Source organism: Nothoprocta perdicaria, unplaced genomic scaffold, assembly GCF_003342845.1.
Source record: "Nothoprocta perdicaria isolate Ctin4 unplaced genomic scaffold, notPer1 scaffold_11, whole genome shotgun sequence".
Taxonomy (NCBI): Eukaryota; Metazoa; Chordata; class Aves; order Tinamiformes; family Tinamidae; genus Nothoprocta; species Nothoprocta perdicaria.
In genome coordinates this window covers 8137056-8160857 of record NW_020454205.1, presented here as the reverse complement: position 1 = coordinate 8160857, position 23802 = coordinate 8137056, and the positions used below count along the sequence as shown (strand labels likewise).

The window sequence follows — 23802 nt, the reverse complement described above, 5'->3', positions numbered from 1 at the left end:
GAAAAAGCAGAACGAAACAAAAACCATGGGGGGAAAGACGTCTCTCTCTCCTCCCTGCAGCCAGAAGCTAGAAATAGCTCCCAGACTAACCATTTTGCAGCTTCCCCTCTCCAAGGAACGAGATAGGGCCATATCAGAGCCATGAAAGATTCAAACCAGCAGAGAGAAGTGTTTGCTGTAGGAGCCCTCACCGAGGCTGGCGTGGGGCGGCTGTGCTGCGCTGAGCACCCTGCCTTGGATGCTGGCAAAATGCCGGGAGAGGAAAGCACCAGGAGATGCCCCTTGGGCTTCTCCCCATGGCTGTGAGGGGCATGTGGCTGCCCCCATGCCCTCTGCCACAGAGCAGGAATGAAGCCAGGAACGTGAATCTGCCGGGCGTCCCGCTGGCCTTCGCCCAGCTACCGATTCCCGGGGGGACTGTGAGGCTCTGGCTAGGCAAGGCCCGGCTATGTAGAGCTTTAGCAGTCAGTTTGTGCTCCCTGAGGACAGACCCTCAATGTGGCCAAAGTGCAAAAGCCCCAGGAGACATTTGCAGACTCAGCAACGTTCTCGGTGCTGTCACAGCCATGAGTGCTCCTCACCATCTCCCACCAACTGTGCTGTGTGGTCACCCTGACCCAACCTGGCCCATCCAGAGAGCCCAGGGACACCCATCCCAGCTCAGGACGTTGCAACACAGGCTGTCCCAAGCCCTACCAGGCCAGGTTCTGCTCTGCAGCCTGTACTCAGCATCTCCTCTGGGGCTGGCCCACCCAGGGCCTGGCCCAGCAGCGGGCCCTTTCCCAGCCACATTGAGGTGATGCTGCACAGAGAGCTCACACAACAGCATCACACAACTTGGCTCCAGCCACCACCTGTCCACGGCAGGACATGGCTGCAGCAACAAGGGCTCTCCCTGCCCCGGGATGTGGCCTGGAGAAGGTTAACACCCATCGCCCTGGGGCAGGATGCTCTGTGGTAACTTGGGTTTTACCCCTCCCCATAGCCCAGTCCCAGTGGCACTAACACATGGAGATGAGACCAGATGCTCTGCAGTGGGTTGAAGCATGGGGGCATCTGCTGCTCAAATCATACAGCAGAAAACACTACAGGACAGAAAAAAGGCTTTGGCTAGAGTTAGTTAGGCTGCTTGGGTTTTTGCTTTTTTCTTTCTTGGCCCGCCCACATCCACCACTTTCTTTGACTTCCTCCTTTCTAACACCAGCCGCCACTATAGCAGAAATAGGAAGATCAGAGTGTGCTGCAGAGCTCTGATGACTGCCTGCTTCTTCCAGCCGAGCAGGAGGAACTCAAGAGCTGGCTGAGACCAACTTTTGCTGCCGCCTGAAGCACCAGAGACCAGGAGACAGCCTGATACAAGGTGAATATAACATTCCTTTTTCTTCCAAGGCAGTTGAGGGTCAAGGAAGTTTGTGTCTTGATGGGATTACCTATGAATTTTTTAAAAGTCTTTATCTAATCTCTTGAGAAGCAGTCCCTTAAGTCCTTAGATGTCTATCGGAGCCCACCACATCACCACAGAGCTCATTCCTTACTCCTTCAAACCAAAGGTTGGCCTAATACAACCTTTACAAAGATAGGTTTGTCTGCTCTGTATTTTTTTTTGCTTTAGGATGTAGAAATGAGCCTGGAATTGCAGATCACTACTGGAGTGGGGGATGTCCAGGCCCCCAGAGCATCTTCATCACCCTCTTGTAGGTCTGGAAAGCAAAATAAAGAGGGTGTAACTCACTGGTTGCTCTAACCTGAGATGTTCTCATTGCATCCCTGAGCACGGATGGAAATAGCTGACTAGGACAGTCAGAGCCGTGCAGGGCGCATGGTCCATGGGGCTGATGTCCACGAGCACAGCTGGAGGAAAGGGCTAGGGTGGACAGGAGCGCCAGTGGGTACAGGAGCAGTGGGCTGGAGTCAACCACCACGAAGGAACTGGCGACAGCCCCGTCCTGATCTGGCTTTAGAGCAGCCCCACTTCACCCTCCCCTTCCTGCTGTGATGAAAGGAGGAGCCACCCCGCGCTTGGGAGAGCTCTGGGGGCATCTACGGGTGATAGGTGCCCTCACAGTGTCCTGGCGGGGTTCTGTATTCTTGAGAATGAACACGTGGTGCTTCTCCCTCTGACACCAGTGTGCAGATACCCACAAAGCAACCGCAGGATGTAGCGGCTCATAGCGGAACAAGGAACCAACGCTCGTGTCGGGGCGCAGCAGCAGGCACCAGCACCGTGGGGCTCCAGCCGCCGTGCAGCTCGGTCTCGGTGTCACCTCCCACGCTGGGGCTTGTCTGATGTACCAGCACACACACAGGGACCTTCCCCAAGGTCCTATGTGCCATGTAGGGCAGTGAGGAGGACATCGGGCACAGTCGGGGCCCAACCCCAACGCCAAAAAATGCAGATCCTTCCTCCATTGCATCTTGTACCTGGGAGCGAACCCAGCGGTGCTGTCAGAATGGGTCAGTGACAGTGCCCCTGCGACCCAGGCCTGACACCAGGTTTATGATGCACTAAGACTTGCTAAAATAGGGAGCCTTAGCCTACATGAGCCCTGGAGAAAGAGCTAGAGAAGGGGATGAGCCCCTTGTTCTTCCCGCCCTTCACCAGATACCTAATTATGTGATGACAGCAGTTTAAAATCCAGAGCAGGAAGGGGTTAGGCCTCCTGTGCTGGGGACACTGGTGCCCTGGAGCTGGCACCTGGCAGAGCCTGGGAAGATGACAGGCCACCGCAGCCAAAATAACCCTGGGCAAGGGAAAGCGCTTGGCAAAGTCTCCTTTATGTGGGCAAGACTTCCCTCTCTAACACAGCAAAGAAGAACTTCAGGGTACATGAAATGTAGGCCCACTGTAATGGAAAAGCCAAAAAAAAAAAAAAAAAAAAAACTCTTAATTTTAGCACCAAGCTGTTTAAGACTTTGCAGACTGCTGGTTTTAGTGCATTTGAAAGCACCAGAGACCCAACCCCCAGCCTCTCAGGCAGATGAAAAGCAAACGTGTGAGGGTTCACAGAGGTGTCTCACTCCGTAGCCTTACAGACACATATGACTTACGAAGAGTGTGCAAAAGCTCTCTGTGTTACATTGTGTGACCCTGTTTCTCACATCCTGCTTTGCACAGTGGTTTTGCCCTTTTGCCCTCCATCCCACTGCTATTTCTATCACAAATGATCTCACGGTGCACAAGCTCATGGTACAGAACTTAGTTTCTCTGAGAAACAAATAACTCATCACATTGTCCAAGAGGCTGGAGAATACAGTAGTGACATCTCCTGTTGCTACAGAACAACTTGGCACTGAGATCCGCAGGCAGCGATTCCCGTGTGGTGCCCTGGGCTAGGAGGGCACTGCAGCCAAGGTGGCACCTGGCTAGAGCCCCAGGCTGCACGTCGAGCTCTCCTGGCACTTACAACCATCAGTTGGGGCTGATGCCCAGGTAGGAGGCTGCCTGGCACATACGTGGCGTTGGGAATGAGCAGCCCAGCTTGCTCCATACCCCTCCTCGCTCAAGGGGCAGGTGGGGCTTGCTGGGTGGAGGCTGCAAGGCTCCTGCCATTTAAAAAGCAGCTGCAGATGTGAGAAATGGGCATCACCACTCCTAAGTATCCAGAAAGACCCAGAGCTTGACTCAAGACTCAGGTTTGAGAGCTGTAGGAGGCTTGCAAAGCGCACTGGGGAACATTCATCCCACGGTCCCTTCCCTTAAGTGCCCTGGGGCTCCTGGAAAGAAAATGCTCCCCAGGCAAACATATCTCAAAACCAAGCAGCCTTTCACTGCTGGCAGTTTGGCGAGGGATCCTGAGCATTCATTGCCCCACTTTCTAACCTGTGGCCGGACCAGAGGTTGCAGTGGAAGCGTAGGAATTGCCACAGAGGTTCTTCAAGCTCCATCCTCCTGCAGGACCCTTGTCCATGTTGCCACCATTTGTGCCTAGAAGAAGAGAACAGGACTCAGCAAGGCATATTTGGGTAAATAGATCCTGGCTGATCTATGACAAGTGCCACAGGACATCAACACCAGTGACGAGGGGAGATGGGAATCGGTGATGCAGGCAGACCCCCAAGGCCCTGGGTAGGGATGTACAGACACAGATGTCTGCATGCATACATATGTCTGTGAGCCATGCACGCACATCCACACCGCGTGATATATTGTAAGCACTGGCATATCAGCGACTCGGGCAGAAGAAAGGCTGGGTAGGGCTGGCTGGCTTTATGGGGATCATCGGCATTGCACAACTGGGCAAAAAAAGAGGCAGTGGCCAGTGGTGGTAAGGGCCACCCCTCGCCGGAGCCGGGCCGCGCAGGGCAAGGCATGCGCCGCACGCTTGCGGTGGGGCCCAGGCCCTGTCACAGCGCGGTGGCACTGTGCCGGGGACGCGTGGGGACAGCGGGGCTCCGAGGAAGCACCCCGCAGCGCCAGGGCATCGGCACTGCAGCGGGCAGCTCCTCAGCACCGCGAGCGGGTGACGCCAGCGCTCGAGGAGGCTTCCTCAGACCTACTGTGAGATTGCAGCCCTCCCTTTCGCAAGAAAATACTGATATTGAGCAGTGCAGCAAAGGAAGGTTGTGGCTAAAAGGCTACAAGACCCAGCTCTTCTTTTTGGTGCTCCTCTATTTTTTGTAGCAGAGAGGTTGTTGCAAGGGTCAACATTTCCTCTGTATAAATTCAGCGCTGGAAAGAAACCCGTCCTGATCTGTCGCATCCGCCCGATCGCAGGGACTTGAGGAGGTCCCAGTGTGTAGCAAGTTACTTGGTGCCACTGCTCGGACCTGGGCTCCACTGAGCACAACTCCCTTGCAAGTGACAGGACGTACAGGCTTTACTCCCCACCTGCTTCCTCCGAGGTCACTTTAGGATCTTCCATCTTGCCAACACTTTGGGAACGTCTTTTCACATCCGAGCCACATTCATACAACACAGCAAATGAGAGGGGCTCGGTAAATTAAATACCCTTCAGGCTCCCTAGTGGCTTCTCCAAAGGGCTCCCTGCAAAGCAACACCACCGTCCCAGACATTCATCACACAGGCAAATTTCCTTGGTTTCTGTGAACACGGAAGCAATTGCACATATCCCTCCTTACTGCTTCAGGCTACAGGTTTCCATGACTTCTTGATATGTGATGATTCAGGTGCAGATGTTTTAAGGATGCTTCTTCTCCCCCTAGCCTCTACACCCTGCTTTGCCACCACAGCACCCATTTGACTGGTTTTGTGCATCACTGCTCCATCATTCACTTTCTCCCTGATCTCTCATAGTGTTTGTCCTCCTCTTGCTTTCAGTTGCCACTCAGCAGGGCTCAGCATCCGTGTCCCACTCCAGCACATGGCTGTGGGTGCCCTGGGGTCCATGGTGAGCACAGCCAAGCGCCGTCCCAGCTGAGGCCATGCTTGCTGACTGGCCCTGGGAACTAGTGGTGCTGGCGGGCATCTCATGTCCACCCTTTGGCTGCTTCGTGCTGCCCAACCTCTGGTTCAGCGAGGAGCTGGGAAAAGCAGCAGCACAACGAAATGTGGGTTTCAGTGTTGCCCATCTGCCCGGAGGCAAAGTTCTTCTAGGAGTTGTTGATAAACCCACAGCAAGACCAGACAATGTTGGGCCTGGGACATTGCACAGTTGGCTCCTGAAAGCCAAAAGCGCAATGACCACGTTGGATGGGACTGGGACTGCTTTGAGGAAAGCCCTCAGGCAGAAGCGGGTCAGTGACAGGGCAGTTCTGATGCGAAGGCAGGTGTGAAGCTCTGCCGCCCTGCTCCCTTGCACCAGGCCAGGAGGGAGGACCATTTGCCAGCTCCCTGCCTGGGCGGGGGGCTGAACTGGCCCCCTTGTCCTCCAACATCCTCTGCTAGGAAGAAGCCTTGTCTCATTTTACATAAAAAGAACCCAGACAGACCACATCCGGGGGAAGAGTTTCCATGTAAGGGAACAGAGCGGAGAGCGAGCAGGTGAGGGCAGGATGCAGCCCTGCAGCCCCCAGGCCCCTTCCCTGCTCACCACAGGCCTCGGGCAGGCTCTGCTCGTTGGCAAACACCCCGTGCTCTGTCAGCAGTGGCCACAGCCTCCTAGCTCCAGCACTGCGTGAGGACATGCAAAGGAAGAGGCTGCCAAGGAATTAGGGAAAAGCTGCTTGGAGCAGCTAAGGGGCCTGCGTGGCCAGCGCAGTAGAGGCCCAGGCAGGACCGAGCAAAGGAGAGATTGCAAAAGGGGTTGGAGTAAATTCTGCTGGGGCCAGGCTGGGCCAGGTCTGAACTGCTAGTGCAGGTAATCAAAGAGAAAGGACTACAAGGAGGTAGACAAATGCAGAAGCACAATCTGTTCCCTTTGAAAAAATCTCCCTGCATCGCATACGCACACATCTACCCACACCACAGTGAATAATTTCCTTCCACAGCAGCAAGCTTTCTTCTGTTGTTCTCCTGTAGCATCAGGGTTCACTTACATTCCTGTATGGGGAAAAGAAACCCTTTTAAGATTACAAAAGCACTGAAATCCAACCCACAAAACAAACCCTACAGGAGAAGAATCAATTGCAGCCAGAACTGAGCATGTGTTAAGGTTCCCATTATACTTCTGAGGTTTGGGAGGTTTTTTTAGTCCAGTTATGCCTGTCTATTTGTTCTCTTTTACCTCCAGCGTGGTACATCAAGAGTCAACATGGGGTCTAACAGGGTGTCAGTCTCACCACTGCCCTATGATTTTGGCACTGCAACTTGGAAATCTTGGGCACAGAAACCTAGAGGAGCTCATCCAGACCATGTGTTGTCCTCACAGTCTGAACGGGCAGATTTTTTAATCCCTGTCTATAAAAGAAGCTGCAGGTTTATGCAAGCCAGACACATACCTGTGCACAGCTCCAGACCTGAACTTCCATCTGAGGGAGGAAGCTGGCATGAGACATCCCAATAAGAAGCAGTAGAGAGATACAACCACTGTGCACCACAGCAGGAAATAACTATTGTGAACAAAGAACTTTTTTCCTTTTATACCTACTCTATTATTATTATTAGCAGAGCAGCCAGACCCTGAGGGGTGAAACCCTGAGCTCAGGGAGGTGAGTCCTTTCACATGAAGAGAAGTCTTCAAACCTCCCACATCTCTACAAAGCAACTCCCGGCTCCATCTCCCTCCCCCAGATACCTTCATCCCACAGCAGCTCAACTTCAACCACAGCTAGGTCAGCTTTACACACACAGGACGGAAGGAAACAACAACAAAAAGGCAGCAGAGGAATAAGTACAGGGCTTTACTTCACCTTTTAAAGTAGTATTTAATCTGTGAAAACAAAGAAAAGAACCACTTCAGTAGCAGCAGGCATCTCTGGGCAACCGTTCGTGGAAGTGCTGGAGCCTACTTACCCACACTGACAGCATCCATCAAATGACTGCTACAGGGAACAAGGCAAGGGAGCTGTGTGGGAAGCTTTGCTCTTCCCTTCTCTCAGCGTGAGTTGTTCTGACTTGCAGAGAAGCTGTTATACCAAGTCCCTTCTCTTGTCGCTCACAGGGTTTTGCAGCCATACAGCATCACAGCACTCTCTGCAGCCCCAGGCCTGCGGGGTTTCTAATCAACTGTGGACCACCAAGTGGTGGAAAATTTCCCAAACCATCTCAGAATACTTATGTCAAAAAAAAAAAACCTCTGTTAGTAGCATTTATGAAGGTGGGGAGGGTAAATTTGCTGTTAACACAGCAGGAAAGGGCAAAGAAATCAGCATTTATTTTAGCTTGAAGCCAGCAGCTGTGGCTACTGCAGGACTAGGAGACTATCTCTGGCCAGGGAATTACAGGTGTTAATCAGCAAGTGCTGTTCTAAATTAGCAGAACCACATGACTTGCCCTCAATACTCTTAAAAGGCCTGAAGGGAGATCTCTGAGTTACTGCTGTTAGTATTTTGTGTCTTTTAGAAAACTAACAAAGAACTAGATAGCTAGGCAAATATTGGTGCTGTGTTAGTATGCTAAGTAGCAAATTGATTGAGCTGAAAACTCCCCACCCAGTGACCCTGAAACTCAGGTACAAGCAGCACTCAATAACAAATAAAAACTGTAAATACAACAAATTGAATAATAAATAGTAGTTTCAGTAGCTACTGGGAAGCATTACAGTGGAAGACTGGGGCTGTTCAACCTTTCAGCTTAAGAAGGAGATGTTGAGGCGGTGGTTAGATTATGGTACGTAAGAATCCAAAGAGGCAAAAGAATTCTGATCTTGGAGCTTTTTCAGTGATCTGGATGTACGGGCTGGAGGTGGAGCCAGACCCATGCGGACTAGAGGATAGTGAGACTTTTCAACTGTGATGATAGCTGATGCTCTTAAGAATTCATTAGACGGTATGATGGATTATGTGAGGAGCTGAGTTCCCAGGAGGTGCCTCTGAAAGAAGGGCTCAGTTTAGCTGTGAGAGGCTGGCTGTGACCAGGCACCACAGCATGAGGTTCTGGGCTGTGAGAGAACATGACACTTATCTATCTCCCTTCCTTCCTCCCTCCCTCTCTGTTAATCTATTTATTAGACTCCTCCTGCTCAGAGAGTGCAACTGCTACCCTCAGGAGGAAGACATTTTTTTGAAGGAAGATGCTCTACATCTGACCAGGATCATTCTTGACCTTCAATGTTATTTATCTGTGAGGTATCTTACAATGGCCAATGAGCTAAAAATGTATCATTATGCCTCTGAAGCAGATCTGAGTGGCCATATATACTGGTTTGGCCGTAACGCCTTCCGATGGTTTCTCATTTCCTTTTTACACAAAGTGGTTGAGGTTGGTAGCTGTTGAGGCCTCTGTTTCGCAGAGTCATAGGCGGGGTAGGGCAGAGGACTGAAGTCTGCTGGGAACCAGGGAGTGTTTGTTTATAGCTCAGGGCAACCTAAGAGCTATTTCAAAACCTATGATCTATTTGTCTCATGTTGTGTCTACTTCTGAAAAGGGCAGTGTTCATTGTATTCCTCTTTTCTTACTGACTGAGTCTGTGCCGTAAGGACAGTCACAGCTCTGCTGGGACACCACTCTTCTTGACTGTGCTCAGAGAATTCCCTCATAAGACGCAACAGGGTTAACATGATTTCATAAACACCATCACAAAAACACTGTTCCATGTGCACACTGAGGGGGCCATATTAGCCTTAGAGCTGAGCAAACAGCTCTAAAATCCAACTCGCTCCTGCCTCAGCACGTTAGAAATGGGAGCAACAGACCTGTGGCATGTCCCACAAACAGCCTGGGATGCTGCATTCTGCTCACTTTGCAACCAGCATCTTTGGTGATCCCTGAAAACAACTTAGCCACCTGTATGGATAGCATGAGTTTCTGGGCTCAGAAGACATCTTCTAGGGCACTCTTGGGGTGTGAGCAGCTAGGACAACTTGCACTAGGAAAATGTTTGTGAATAACCATCTCTATCGTGCTTTAAAACACTAGCATAATAGCAGGAGTGGTGACTCCGGGTAGCAAACGGTTGGTGTGCTTGGAGGCATCCTGCAGGGCCATGCTGGGAGCCCTTCCCTGCACTTGTAGGGTCTGTGCACTCACCTCCACAGCCCCCTGGCCCCAGACCCCACAGCCAGGGCATCACATCTTGGTCCACCTACCCAGAGCAGGACATGATACAGACCCGTCTTTCTTCCCTGCGTGGCACTCGTGTGCAAGCGCCAGTCTGCTACTAGCCATGCAAGCAGGCTGAAGCCTGCACAGTGCTGCTGGAGAGAGCCTCCCCAGCCTCTGCCTTGCTGCACAAGGAGACAGGAGGATGCTGGCATTCCTAGGACACAGATCACCTGTGCCCTGTGGCATATGTGTCCCACCTGCACATGGAGGCTCTTGTGCCCCTATAACAATGAGGAAACCCTGGATGGCTTTTTTTCCTGTTTGATGGGAGGGAAACCCGTGTTGTCCCTATGCTTCCCCTCACGTTTGCTTTTTGTTTTCCCTGTTTTAGGGGAGGAGAATGGAATGGAGGGTTGTGAAACTGGTGAAATCGGATCTTGGCAAAGCCACAGGCAATAAAGAAAGTAGTCGTGCAAAGCTCAGTACGGATTCAAAACTGCACTATTTCCTTCAGCGACAAAAGCTTGACGCTTCCCTGCCAGCTCTAGCCCTGTTGCCCCTGCGGGAATGAGCCTCCTTCAGAGCCGGGCTAGCGCCAGCGGGCTCCCCACCTTTCCCTCTGGGACTCCCAGGGCCCTTTTCCGAGCTGGGAGCTGGGAGCGGGAGCGCTCGCAGCGCCCGCGGCAGGGCAGCCGGCTAGGGGAGTTCCTCTTTCAGGCAGGGAAGTGCTGCGCGGTTTGGACACCCTGCGACAGCCCCTGAAGCGCAGCCCGTGTGGGGCAGCTGAGCGCGATCTCGGCGCCGGGGAGTCGCAGCTGTGGCGCGAAGGCAAGAGGGGTGGCTGTGCCGGCGGGCGACCACAAAGACCCCTCGGCAGCCTGGATCCCGCTGGTGGAAATGCCATTGCCGGTGCCAAGGCCTGGCCCTCACACCAGCAGCGGGTGCCCAAAGGGAGGGGAGTGCTCACAGCCCAGCTGAGAGCTTGGAGAAAATCCCACGTGCCTCCAGCTGCCTTTGCTGAAGGAGAGGGCACGCGGGCAGCGACACCCTTGCTCAGAGCCTGAGACAGCAACCCCAGAGTCACCTGTATCAACTCTGAAACACGTATTTCACTTTCAAAATGACAGTAGCTAGACAGAAGTACTGACGAGTTAAGGTCTAAATTTACTCTCATTTTTTGCAGCCATTGCCACCACTATTGCAACCACTCACATTCAATGTAAAAATAATATCCAAGCAATTTCGGTTTATCGTGGAAGACATCAGGTGTGCAAAGGCAATGTCCCAGCTGAAATCGCAGCACCGAATTCAGCTGGCACTGAAATCTGTCACCCGTCCTTCAGAGCGGCAAGACTTTCTGCAGAGGAAGAAAGAGTATTTCCATTATTTTAACCTTTCTTGACTGGTTCAGCTCATTTTGGGGGTGGAGATGAATACTAAATATATTTTTCACCATTTACCATATCTAGTTACCTAGCAATGTATGCTAGTTAACTAAAAAACAGGATCTATAAATGCTTCTGTTAGTCATTTTGATTCCTAAATTTGCCACTGGACATATTCCAACACTATTTATAATATATATAAACATATTATTCAGTAAATAATTACATTAACTATTAAATGAGAATTGATAAAACTGCGATTTATTAAATAAATTTATATATGAGTGTGCATGTATGTATAAAGAGTCTAGATGAGCAATACATCAAGTTTTGTAGCAGTTTAGCTAAATGGGTACAGATACAGTGTATTTTCTTGCTTTACTGACATCCACATTTAGTCTAGGAGCTATATTTAGCTGCAGAACAACTTATTTTTGCGAGTACAGGAGAGCTGCCACCCTGAGTCAGCCCACAGACCTATTCAACCACGATCTCCCTCTCTATCCAGTAGCAGAGGAGGGAGGAGTGGTGTTTCCCTGATATGCTGTCCTAGCTTTAGCTGTTAGGCGGTTTGGAAGCTTTATGGTCCCAAATGAGAGAGAAATGAGAGAGAACTGGGATGAGAACAAAAGAAAACAAGCAGGATATTTCATCCTTTACACAAGTCTTATATCTTTTATGGAAGTCATGGCTGGGCAGGGTCATTCAGATGGCATGGTGACCTGTAGGACTAGCAGGGGAGACCAGAGGGCTGTCCAAGGCGTGGGAGCGCTTTCACATGCCCAGCTACGTTGACTAGTCTCTCCAAAGTACTTCAGTTGGAGCTCTTGGTCTTCCACCTCCATCAGGGACTTGAAGATCATGCACTGGGCTGTCACAAGGATGCTTTTTGTCTTGCAGAAAATGCCCCGTGACTGCTACCTCCAGCAGCTGTTGGTGACCTGGGTGTTGCTGGTCTTGCCAACAGGTGAGTCCTGGCTTTCCTTGCCATCTTCCCTCTCAGCACTTTATGTGGACAGTAAAACAGTGGTAGAGGGGGAGAAGACCAAAGACAACAGTGTGAATGTGACTCCGAAGATGACATGGAAGGCTGGAAGGTGGCATATTGCCCCTCAGATGCCAAAGGATAGAAATGCTGGTGTGGGCTCTGATATGGCCTGCTACAAGGGCATGGGAGGTTATAGGCAGAGTGAGCTCAGGTCAGTAGGACAATATCGTGCTTCTTGCTGGGTGTCAGAGCATCCTGTGGCTGCCACCAGTGTGGACTGGGTCTCTCTAGGGGTGCCCCAGCAAGATGTCTTTGTTTTGTCTCCCTTTCAGCTTTTGCCATGGAATGCACCAAGACCAAGGTGGGGACGTGCAATGACTGCATCCAGTCTGGCCCTGGCTGTGCCTGGTGCAAGAAGCTGGTAGGTCTGCGTAGCCTCTCATGCCATCAGCATCCAGTGGACAGCTACCACAGGGCATCTACCCTGCCTGCTCCATTAACGGGACCGTGCCTTGTGGTGACAAGAGAGGAGAGCATCTCAGCTTGTGCCTCAGTGTCATGCCCCAGCAGCTCTGGAGGCAGAGTTCTGCTAGTGTCAATGAGCCAGTCTTTCCCATCTCTCCCATCTTGCTTAGGTCCGGAGAGAGTGACCCAAGGCTCTGCAAGCTGCAAAGGAGGGAGATTGTGGCCCCTGTGCCCATGCCAGCACCCGTGACCATTTGGTAGGCAGCAGGAGCAACCATCTGCCCTCTGCCAGATGCTAGTGCTTGCTTACCTGCTCTTTAAAAGCAAAACGGCCTTTCATGCTCTACCTGGTAGATGGGGCCAAGACAGACCTGACAGGCAGGACCTCTACAATCTCACTTTTTCCATCAATAATTCACAGCTGTGTCAGACCCAGTTTGGGAGTGGGATTATCTAGCAACATGACTGTTTTCCTCCCATTCCTGATTTTTCCTGTTGATTTTACAACATGCAGAACTTCACCAAAGCTGGAGAACCAGACTCTATCCGCTGTGACACCATAGAGCAGTTGGAGCAGAAGGGATGCTCGCGTGACGACATTGAGTTTCCAATCAATGATATTAGAGTGACAAAAGCCAGTGCTTTAAGCGACAAGATACAGCTGACTCCCCAACAAGTGCACCTGAAATTAAGGACAGGTATGGTTTGCCTGGCTTCATAATGACCTTTCAGCTGATCCCTCAGTCTTCACGGAGTAGCAACCAGAGCTGGCTAGTAGTTGTTGCACGTGTTACTCATGCAGAACTGAAGTGACTGATACTAAGAGTTCATCAGAGCAGGGGAACTTAGTGATCACTCCAAGGCTGAGAAAAGGTTAAGCGCTGGAACAGACAGAGGAGTTATCCACCTTGAGACAGTGACTGAATTTGTGTGGATGGGGAAGATGGTCTGACACAAAACATAGATTGGGAGAGAGTAGGCCTGAGGGTAAAGAGATCAGGTAGACCTGAGGGTAAACAGGACGAGTAGGCCTGAGGGGAAAGAGGTCAGGTAGTCCTGAGGCTAAAGAGGTCAAGTAGGCCTGAAGGTAAACAGAGGGAGTAGGTCTGGGGGTAAACAGAGGTTAAAAAGGCAGGTTAAGAGTGATAAAATTATTGGAATCTCATAGATTATTACAAGTCTTAGAACTTACAGAGAAATGCCCTTAATTTACTTTACATTTCCCCAAATATTTTTCAATATTTTTGAGAGAATGTAGAATTTTTGTGAGTTATGTCATCGGAAAGAAAACATGGTGCTTGTTTAAGACATCTCACGCGGTATTTGAGAGCTGTTGCTGTCCCTACTTCGTAGCAAGGTCATTTCTGTCACTATCATCCAGATGTGTGGGGGTCTGACTACATATGGTTTTTCCTGTGAGCAGGACCCCACCCGCATGTCTTCACCTCCCTCTGCTCCCACTGTTCTTCTCCCACTGCTTTTCAGTGTATTTTTTCTTAATTCAACTCTCTCATTCCATCAGTTTATGGAATTCCATCAGTTTATCTCCGAAAGGAAGCAAAGAATGTAGGCCCACTCCAAAGTACTGCTGTTTGATTTTTCTTGTTTTAATTATGTTTGAATTGGTCTAGGTATTTCTAACATTTGTCTTAAGCAGTATTTTGATGTGTAGAAGGCACACAAAATCAAACTGTAGGTGACCTTGCCATGTATTCCCCTGAATATCTACTGAGCAGGAGTAGGGTGAGAGTAAAGAGTGGAGATCTTCCAAATCTACCTGGATCTGACCCCGTGCCATGTGCTCTAGGTTTCCCTGCTTGAGCAGGAGGGTTGGTACTAGATGATCTTTAGAGGTCCCTTCCAACCTCAACCATTCTGTGATTCTGTGAGAGGAGGATGCAAGAAAGGAGAAAGACATGAGAACTCAGGGAAGCCAGGTGAGGATGTGAGAGCAAGTGACAACTCAGGGAGGACAAGGTGGAAAATCCGGCTCTTAGCTTCATCTAGGAGGTAGTCTGAGAAGGAGAGACAGGATTGGAGAACTCTAAAGAAGAAGTGAGAGGAGGTGGAGGGGGCGGAGGGGAACATATTGCTGGCAGGCGATAGACAGTTGGTGATAAAGGGACACAAACAGAGAGGCAAGTTGTGGTCTTCTGCAGGCTCCAGCGTGGCTCTCCTGTGTGATGGGAGCAAGCGTGAGGCCACCAGGAGGAAAGAGCTCCCTGCAGACCCCAGCAGAGTATCAGGGGATCCTAGACAAGACAGTAACAGGAGGAGAGAGATGAGGGGGAGGAAGGCAGGTTTCTTTCAGAGGAAATGGGCATGTTCCTCAGAGCAGAAGCCGAGAGGAGCTGTGTTACAGGCTGAGTTACAGTCCACAACTGGAGCACCAGAGAGAGAGAAGTGCTGCGTTGGGAAGTTGGCTGAACTGAAGAAGACATGAAGTTTGTCAGAGGGAGGGTTAACCAGACTGGGGCCACCTTCCTGGAAGAGGGTGGATGAGAGATTAGTTTCTCCCAGCAGCAGGGCTGGTCTTCTATCCGTTCAGGGTCACAACAGCACAGTACACACCACGCTTCGTCCTGATTTCCTCCTAAAGACAGGAAGCTCCAAGGAGAGGGATAAGGTGGGGCGAGGTATGAAACACAGCAGAGTGACCCTGGTGTTTGGGCTGTGGTATCTCTGTCCTGCAGGCCAGCCTGCTACATTCGAGGTGAAGTTTCGTCGTGCCACGGGTTATCCCATTGATCTCTATTATCTCATGGACCTCTCCTACTCCATGCTTGATGATCTGGAGAAGGTGAAGAAGCTGGGAGGGGAACTGCTCAGAGCACTGGAAGCCACCACTCCCTCTCGCCGCATAGGTGAGTATTTCCTTAGTACAAGACCCTAGCCTGGCCTCTTTTGAACCTCAGAGAACCACTAGACCAGAAGAGAGCATGGGGACAGAGCAGGACACAGGCAGTGGGCAGTATAACCTGTCCTCTGCCAAGCTGGAGAGTCCACCCGGGCCAGGAATGGGCCATTTGGGAACTGTGCTTGGACAAACATGCAACTCTCCATCTTGGTGCCAACAGGTGACCTACAGTGGGCTACCCTGTAGGGACACCCACCCCATCTCTGCCCACCTTTCTCCCTAACATTGCTACTCTTGAATACCCCAGGATTCGGCTCCTTTGTGGATAAGACAGTGCTGCCCTTTGTGAACACGCACCCGGAGAAGCTACAGAACCCCTGCCCCAAAAAATCTGACAACTGCCAGCCCCCCTTTGCTTTCAAGCACATCCTTTCACTGACCAATGATGCCGAAAAATTTGAGAGTGAAGTGGGGAAGCAGTTCATCTCAGGGAACCTGGATGCCCCAGAGGGGGGGCTGGACGCAATGATGCAAGCAGCAGTGTGTGGGGTGAGTCTTTTCCTCAATGTCGTGGCCCTGTATCCTTTTCACCACTAATATAACTGCTCGACAGACACAAGGGAAGCTTAACTGTGTTTCAAGGCAAGTCCGTCAGGATTTGACTTTGTCTCTCTCCAGGCAGACTCAGGCCCATCAAACCTTCAGGTCTGTTACACATATAAAAACCCAATTCAGCACCAGAGCAGGTTATAATAAGGAGATACAGACAGAGTCTCTGAACCCCAGAGCCTCCCTCTCCAATCTGTCACCTGCCTCCTCTGGCCAGTCAGCCTTCAGCTGCGCATGTGCAGCACGCTCGATGTAATGTTCTTTGGAAATGCTGTGCATTCTCCTCAGGCAGGGGTGAATCCCGAGGCTGTGTCCTGCCTGGCTGTCCCTGTCTCCCCCAGCCCCTGTTCAGGGACAGGTTTGAGTGCTGTCCATGCTGCTTTCAGGACTTGATCGGCTGGCGCAACGTAACCCGCTTGCTGGTGTATGCGACTGATGATGGCTTCCACTTCGCTGGCGATGGCAAACTTGGGGGCATCCTCACCCCCAACGACGGCAAGTGCCATTTGGAAAATAACATGTATGCAAAGAGCAATGAGTTTGTAAGTACCCTGGACGATGCAAGCCCAAAGTGCCTCTTCTACAGGGGCTGCTTGATGGCTCCAAACCCTATCCTTGCATAGGCAACATCTCATCCCTGGGCCCCGCCTGTCACATCTGCAATAGGAGTCACCAGCCCTCCCAAAGGACCTGGTAATTGCCCGTAGAGCCATGGATGCAGTATCCCCTGGGAATGGACGTGCTGCAAATCATACAGTGAGGCTCCCCTGCTAACGCTTCTTTGTCACTGCTGGTCATCATAAATTGGGACCCTCTGTGTGGTCTTCCCTATAGTGAACCCACCAGCAAAAGCCTTGAGCTGACCTTCTGGGTAAAACAAGCAAACCAGAGACACCTTCACTCAAGAGACATCTCTGTGTTTTCCCCCAGCATTCCCATAAAGCCTTTTATCGAGGCCACGAGATTCCTATCAGTCTAGCGAATCTAAAAGAGTTGCCTTGGGACAACCTCCAAGCAACCTCACTACAACAAACTACTGACCCTACTGAGACCACAGAGGGGCCACGTAACCAAACGTATTCTCTGCTCTGTTGATGGAAAGAATCTGAACTGAAAGCTGTCATCCTTCTCCTCACACAGGATTATCCATCTGTTGGCCAGCTGATCCAAAAGCTCACTGAAAATAACATTCAGCCCATTTTTGCTGTCACTAGTAAAGTGGTGGATGTTTATAAAGTAAGTAGACTTTGAATGGCCCAGAGACCTAACATCCTCTCCAAGGAGGACAAAAATGGATGTGTGTGTCCTCCTGTCACCAAGTCCTTGCACTGGGCCAAGCCTGAGTTGCACTGTCCTCTCTGTGCTCCACTCTCACGTATTAGGTATGATGATACATGTTTGCTGTCTATTGGCAGAAGCTCAGTGAAATGATCCCGAAGTCAGCAGTGGGGGAGCTGAATGAAGACTCCAGCAACATCATCGAACTCATCCAGGTGGCCTACAATGTAAGTGCTAGGCAAAGACGCATCTTGCCTGTCCAACAGTGATTGAAGCTTTGGAAAGCTTCAATCCTGTATCCCTATCATCACAGAACAGAGTAGATGAGTCCATGGCTTTGAAAACAGGACACGCTCATTCCCTCTACCCACAAGCAAGAAGTTTCAACATTCTCAGCCCCATTGTCTGTCATCCCCATCCATGGGGAAGCAGCTGAGACTGCAGCTTGGGTTGCTTCCTGCCACCAATTTCTCCATAGGGGAGCATTGACCTGTAGTGCAGGATGAATTGCCTTGGTTTAGTCTCTTCTTGGTCTGAAGCATTTTCTCCATTGTTTCCTCACAGAACCTGTCTTCGCAAATCATCCTGGCTCACACCACTCAATCAGATGTCCTAGATATCAAATATGACTCCATCTGCAAAAAAGGCAAGAACATCTTGGATGAAGCAAGAGGACGGTGTGACGACGTTAAGATAAATGATGTGGTATGTTCCCTAGTACTGGGAAAGCTGCAGAGCTCACAGCACCACTTGCATCTTCTCTTTTTAATGGCAGAAATCCAGTCTGTTGCTCCAGACTTCTTATTCATGTGAATTTAAGGCCAAGAGGGCCCAAGATGCTGCATTTCGGTATTTAAAATCTATGCATCTCTAGGCATTTTGCTGTAGTGCTGGCCAAAAACAAGGCCTGAAAAGGCACCAGGAACAGCCCTATGGAGCAGACCTTCTGGGGTAGGCGGGTAGCCCAGTAACTCAGTGCAGTCTGCCTGGACTGGTCAAAGCAGCCAGTACCGTGGCACATGCCCAAACCATGTGGTCAATACCACTCCTCTAATCACTGAAGCTACCTTCTGACCTTTGATGTTTCTCTTTTTTTTTTTTTTTGGCTCTGTATCTTCTAGGTCACCTTCCGAGTTAAGGTCACAGCAAAGGAGTGCATCAAAAGCCAGTCCTTCACCATCCGACCGCTGGGCTTCACAGACACGCTCACCGTTTACGTTGACAGCAACTGTAACTGCAACTGCCGTGAACAGCCTAACCAAAACGACTGCAATGGGCAAGGCAGTATTGTTTGTGGGATTTGCAGGTAAAGTCTGACAGTGCTGATTCAAAAGCTGCCAACATTGGGGAAGTGCTAGGAGAGGGTAGATGTGCCAGGGCAAGAGCAGCTGCAAGTTGTGCTTGGTGTCTCCAAGCACATTTTGCTTGGAGAACTGGAGGCCTCATGAGGGCCAGCAGAGATGTTTACACTAGATAGTCAGCCATGGCTCAGTTTTGAGGTTTTGCACCAATTTTCTGGTTTAGAGTAGCAGCTTAATCTCCCAGTGACAAGGGCCCTTATGAGCTATCACCCTTGATGGAGTCTCTGCTGCTTTCCTACAGGTATCCATCCATCAAGCAGCAGTGGCTTCTTGTAGAAATCTCCATAAAAACCTAATTTCTGGGCTGCAGTTCATGACGGTCCTTAAGCAAAGATAATTACCACTTCATGGTCCCTCACAGATGGAGAGAGGAAAAGACTGGGTTTCCTCAGGAAATACTAAGAACTCCTGGCAAGAGTTTGGAAATCATAAATATAATAATAATTTCCGGGCAAGTATTTAGCATTGTAAAAATAACCAGCTTACCCAGCTATGTTTCTGTGGTTTCCAGCTGGTTAAGGACTCTGCTTGAACACAGTTAGTACATGCACCACGTGCAGTACATGCACCACATGCTGCTGCAGATGAGGTGAAGATGCCTGGTGACTCACTTGTTGTCCCTGAGCCTGTCCCAGCTATGCTCTGCTTTAGCCAAGGTCCTAGGCTCAGCCCGGTGCATACATACCTGTGCAGGGTATAAGAGCATGCTTATAAATCCAGGGCTCACAGAGCAGCAACTGCTGGCTGGGCTTGGAGAACTTGGCACAGCAGGTTTACTCCTGGCACCAGCCTTTCTCGTGGCTGCTGATCCAGATTCCTTTTTCTTCTTTTACGGCAGCTGCAATTCAGGCTACACTGGGAAGGAGTGTGAGTGTGAAACCAAGGGCAAGAGCAACAAAGAGCTGGAAGGCAGCTGCCGAAAGGACAACACGTCTGTCATCTGCTCGGGGCTGGGGGACTGTGTGTGCGGGCAGTGCATCTGCCACACCAGCGACGTGCCTGGCAAGCACATCTATGGCACCTTCTGTGAATGTGACAACATGAACTGCGAGTTTCACAACAATTTGCCGTGTGGTGGCAAAGGTGAGAGCCTTAGGCCCTAAACAGTAGCTGACTCCAAGCCGGGATGTGGTACCAGCTGGCAAAGCCTGACCAGCTCCTAGCTCTTCTTTTCTTTCCCTCATCCTCAGTGCACCAGAGAAGGTACTTTTGAAGGACACTCACGTCTCCATCCCCAAGTATGATTTTGATAGACCAAGGAGTGCTCTGTGCCAAATGCAAAAATATGGGGAAAAAAGGGAAACAATATTTGACAGAGCAGCTCCCTGCAAACTGTTTCTTTAGGCACCTACAAGATCTTGTTTGAGAGGTGTCCCATGGATGAAATTCTGAGTCCTGCAGAGCAGTACTGGAGATCATGCAACACTGCAGTTAATTTCTCTTGTTGGGGAGCAGATGAGGCCTTGCTAAGTTGCTGTGACTAGCAGGAGCCCAGCAAGCAACGACAGCTAGGCAGAACACTGGTCTTCAAGCAGGTGAATGGCTGTAGCCACAGCTGTGAAGTTTGACAAGGGGCTGGAAACCAGCTCAAAGTTTCTGCTTTCCCCACAGAGCGCGGCTACTGCGACTGCGGCAAGTGCAGGTGCACGCAGGAGTACCAGGGCAGCGCGTGCCAGTGCCAGAAGTCAACAGACGGCTGCTTGAACATTCGTGGGAACGAGTGCAGCAACCGAGGGAAATGCCACTGCAACCAGTGCCAATGCAGGGGGCTCTACCAGCCCCCCTTTTGCCAAGACTGTCCTGGCTGCCCATCGCCCTGCGGCAGATACATGTGAGTGATGAGCACGGAGACAGACAGGGCAGGGCTCTGGGAGGACGAGGGAGCCTGCACATCCCTCCCTTCCCTGGGCTGCAGCAGGCAAGTCAGCACCGGGGCTGGTATCGCTGGTCTATGTCTCACCCTCCTAAGGAGCTGGCTGGTTTTATATTGCTAAGTCTGGTGCTGTTGATGGCCAGCTCGTCCCTGAATAGTTGTACAGGAAAGAGAGTCTGCCCACTCACTCTACACAGCACCTTGAGACCCTCAGCCCTCCCCAGAACTCGGCTCTAGGGTTTACCCTTTAGGTAGCCTTATGTTGGGGCCACCCAGCCATCCTGCTGGCTGCCATCCTCCCCCACATTGTGGGACTGCTCGAGGGCTCCTCTCACCTCAGAGACAAGCCAGGCATTTGCATGTTTTCCAGTTCCTGTGTGGAGTGCAAAGCCTTTGCCAGTGGGCCCTTTGAAAAGAACTGCTCTACAGCCTGCAAAAACATCAATACTTCTGAAAAGTCGCTCTCAGGAGCAAGGCAATGCAGAGAGAAGGACTCCCAGAACTGCTGGATCACCTTCCACATGTTCCAGGAGGATGGGGAGGAGATATACACTGTGAATGTCGATCCTACGAAAGGTACTCAAGTCGTGCTCTCCACCCTCTTCTTCAGGCGGGTAGACAGAACAGGCGCCTCTTGCCAGGGCTTATGCCAATCCCCAAAAGCACTAAAGGCCATAAATACCTTGATTCTTTGAACTAAACAGCTAAATCTGGACTCAGCTGAGGGACCAAAGCGCTACAAAGCCATGACTAAGCCCACAGCTTGCTGCCTACTCTTGCAGTTTTGCCCTCCCAGACCACATCCCCCTTCTGCTGCTGCTGCTGCATGTAAAGATCAGAGAGCCCAGCTGTGGTTCCAGGCTGCTGGGCGCAGCCAGCACCTACCTGTGTCCTTCACGCAGCACACAGGTGGGAGCAGCAGCACCGCAGGGAGTGGAGCTGACCTGTGAGGAGGCTTCAGCGAGACTCTGCTGTGCTTGTTCTGCAGAGTGCCCGGAGCCCCCCAACGTTGCCCTGATCGTGGGCGGCAGCATCGCTGGCGTGGCCCTCATCGGGCTGCTGCTCCTGCTCATCTGGAAACTCCTGACAGAGCTGTTTGACCGCCGGGAGTACCGCAGGTTCGAGAAGGAAAAGTCCAAGGCCAAGTGGAACGATGTAAGAGAACTCTTTTCTGGGGATGGGATACAACTGACAACAAAGACTCTCTCCCCACTTGTGCAGTTGCTTTCCTGCTCTCCCTGCCTTCACTTGAGCTGGGTCCACCTAGGCACAACCCAGGACCCCACTAAGCAGGGCATAACCTGCCACTGATATGAGGACATGCAGCAGGGGTGGGCCCCAGTGAGCTCACTTCAGTGCCCTACCATAGCAGGGCAACTGGAGAAAAGAGAGAAATTTGTTAGAGAAGCCAAAAAATCCTTGAGGTTGAAAGGAGGAGATGGGAAGGTCAGAACCAAAAGGAACATCATCTCTGAAGACAGTCACTGCTTGATACCACACAGAGCTTTCAAGACCTAGTCCTTGCAGCTACCCAGGCTTTGGAGTCCGGTTGGATTTTGCAGGGAGCTGGAGGCACGTGTGGGCTCTTCTGCCAACACTTTGCCATTTGAAGGAGGGTGGGGGCAGCCACCTCTGTAACACTTGCTTGGAGGGCCAAATGGCCCAAGTCTGTGCATGCAGAAAACCCACTCTTTTTCTCTCTCCAGGCTGATAACCCTCTGTTCAAAAGTGCCACCACCACAGTCGTGAACCCCAGATTCAACGGAGAATGAAAAGGGGCAACACCAGACAAAGCTAGGAGCCACCATTAAAGAAAGAAATGCCAAGCTAAGGAAATTTCACATTAAGGCTTCCATCTCTTATTCTTTACCTGTTGGTTTGTTCCCTTTTTCCAAAAGATCACAAGTAAAAGTTGGGCTTTGGCTAAGGGATCACTCTGTGCCTGTCTCCTCACACAGTTCATACTGGTCCTAGTAGTGGAGCTGGGAGAAAGGAACAAGTTTTGCTGTGGCTGGGACTACAGAGTAGGATTTTAGTAGTGGGCACAGGCAATGGCTCCTGTGTCACTCACCATCTGTCCCAGCTCATGAAGCTAATTTTGCTTTGTGACAGGATCAAGCCCCCAAATCAGCTTGATGTGCAGTTCATTTGGAGCTGGAATTTCAGAAATGCCATTTCCCTTCTGTTCTAACAGGACCTGCTCCACGGCTACTTTGTGCCCAGTCTTTACCTACTGTGTTGTTCTCTGCCATGTTATGTGTGCAGCTTATTTCTAAAGCCCTCCCTTCAGAAATGGATGTGGAGGGTCTCCTAAGCTCTGGCAAAAGTACTACAGGTTACACTGAACTGATGGGCAAGAAGGGCTGGTGAGTACCTGTGTCTGGAAACAAAGAGAAGCCAAGAAACATGCACTGAATCTTATTTTCCAAATCATCAGCTGCTCCCTAGTGTGCCTCCACTCTCAGAGCTACCTCTGGGTCCACCAAGTTTATATTTGGGTTCCTACAAGCTTTGCTTACCTCCACGAAGTCTTGAGCCCTCTTCATGACAGGATGGTAAAGAAGAAACTAGTTGAACTGTGGAACAACAGCAGCCAGAGAATCAAAGAACTTGAATACACTGCTTGGCCCTAGCTTCTTCCTCCCCCAGGAAGATATCTCCCCTCTTTACAAGCCCAGACAAACTAACCAGGTGAAGGGCCTGTTTCAAAGGGCCAGACAAACTAAACAACATGCAGTACCAGAGAGAGCATCTCCAGCTCAAAATGGTGCACAAGTTATTTTTTGTATTGTGGGGTTCATCATACTTAAATATCTGCATAGTTCTTTATGTTTGGGAATAATCTGCCTATAGCTATATTTGTATTATGTAATACCCCAATTTGCTCTATGAATACCTTTAAAGTTAATAAAAATTAATATATAAAACAAATACAGATGACGTGCTATAAATCAGGTTCAGAGGCAGCAACTGAAGTGCCTGTCCAAGGGATTACAAAAAAGTTGTCACTGATGCCAGCGTCTCAGGTAGAGGCTGTACCTGGAGAACTCGCTGTCCAACTAAACAAGCTGATTTACACCAATTTTCCAGCTACATCCCCAGAGATGCTTCCATGCTACTCAGAAGTGACTCACAAAATGATGCAAACCATGTCTTTTCCTTGCTCCTTCCTTGCAGGAACTAACCCTGCACCAAGACATACACAACTTCACCCTCAGCAGCCCTGGTAGCCTCAGCACAGAGTGTTTGGGAAAGTGCACAGGGTCTTGACTAGAGCTTAGGAGTGACACAAGCAACACAGACCTCCGGCCCAGCCATAGGAAAGCCTTAGCCACCTGCAAGTGCTCCCTTCCACACCTATTTGTCTCCCTGTAGTTGAAACAGAAACCGTTTCAGTCTCTGCATCCTCCTAGGTCCAGCTGCAGCCAATTCTCTTTCCGCAAGG

At 50.6% G+C, this 23802-nt stretch overlaps 1 protein-coding gene and 1 long non-coding RNA gene across 4 annotated transcripts; one reads left to right on the top strand and one right to left on the bottom strand.

Annotated features, from left to right (window-relative positions):
* Positions 1-1271: 1271 nt before the first annotated feature.
* ITGB2 (integrin subunit beta 2) lies at positions 1272-23136 on the top strand. The gene is made up of 16 exons (XM_026049266.1): positions 1272-1360; positions 11827-11893; positions 12247-12335; positions 12894-13077; positions 15073-15243; positions 15544-15785; positions 16232-16387; positions 16986-17081; positions 17261-17350; positions 17688-17828; positions 18245-18429; positions 19323-19567; positions 20096-20315; positions 20728-20933; positions 21346-21512; positions 22064-23136. Exons 2-16 carry the CDS (start codon positions 11830-11832, stop codon positions 22127-22129), a joined length of 2322 nt encoding a protein of 773 aa, XP_025905051.1. The 5' UTR covers positions 1272-1360; positions 11827-11829; the 3' UTR covers positions 22130-23136.
* LOC112955848 lies at positions 2286-7621 on the bottom strand. 3 transcript variants are annotated; one of them, XR_003250954.1, is made up of 5 exons: positions 7352-7621; positions 7249-7268; positions 6349-6439; positions 3821-3925; positions 2286-2421 (listed from the first exon to the last, which is right to left on the bottom strand). It is a non-coding gene; the product is annotated as an uncharacterized LOC112955848 (long non-coding RNA). The 3 variants fall into 3 exon arrangements; XR_003250955.1 differs by lacking the exon at positions 2286-2421 and having other exon boundaries at positions 3688-3925; XR_003250953.1 differs by lacking the exons at positions 2286-2421; positions 3821-3925 and having other exon boundaries at positions 5699-6439.
* Positions 23137-23802: the final 666 nt, after the last annotated feature.

What these genes read in the sequence shown, in the direction of transcription:
- ITGB2 (XM_026049266.1), top strand. Translation starts at nt 11,830, where the DNA reads ATGCCCCGTGACTGCTACCTCCAGCAGCTGTTGGTGACCTGGGTGTTG. An exon ending in AAGTGGTGGATGTTTATAAA is followed by an intron (nt 17,082 to 17,260) that starts GTAAGTAGACTT and finishes GTCTATTGGCAG; the next exon opens with AAGCTCAGTGAAATGATCCC. An exon ending in TCGCCCTGCGGCAGATACAT is followed by an intron (nt 20,316 to 20,727) that starts GTGAGTGATGAG and finishes CATGTTTTCCAG; the next exon opens with TTCCTGTGTGGAGTGCAAAG.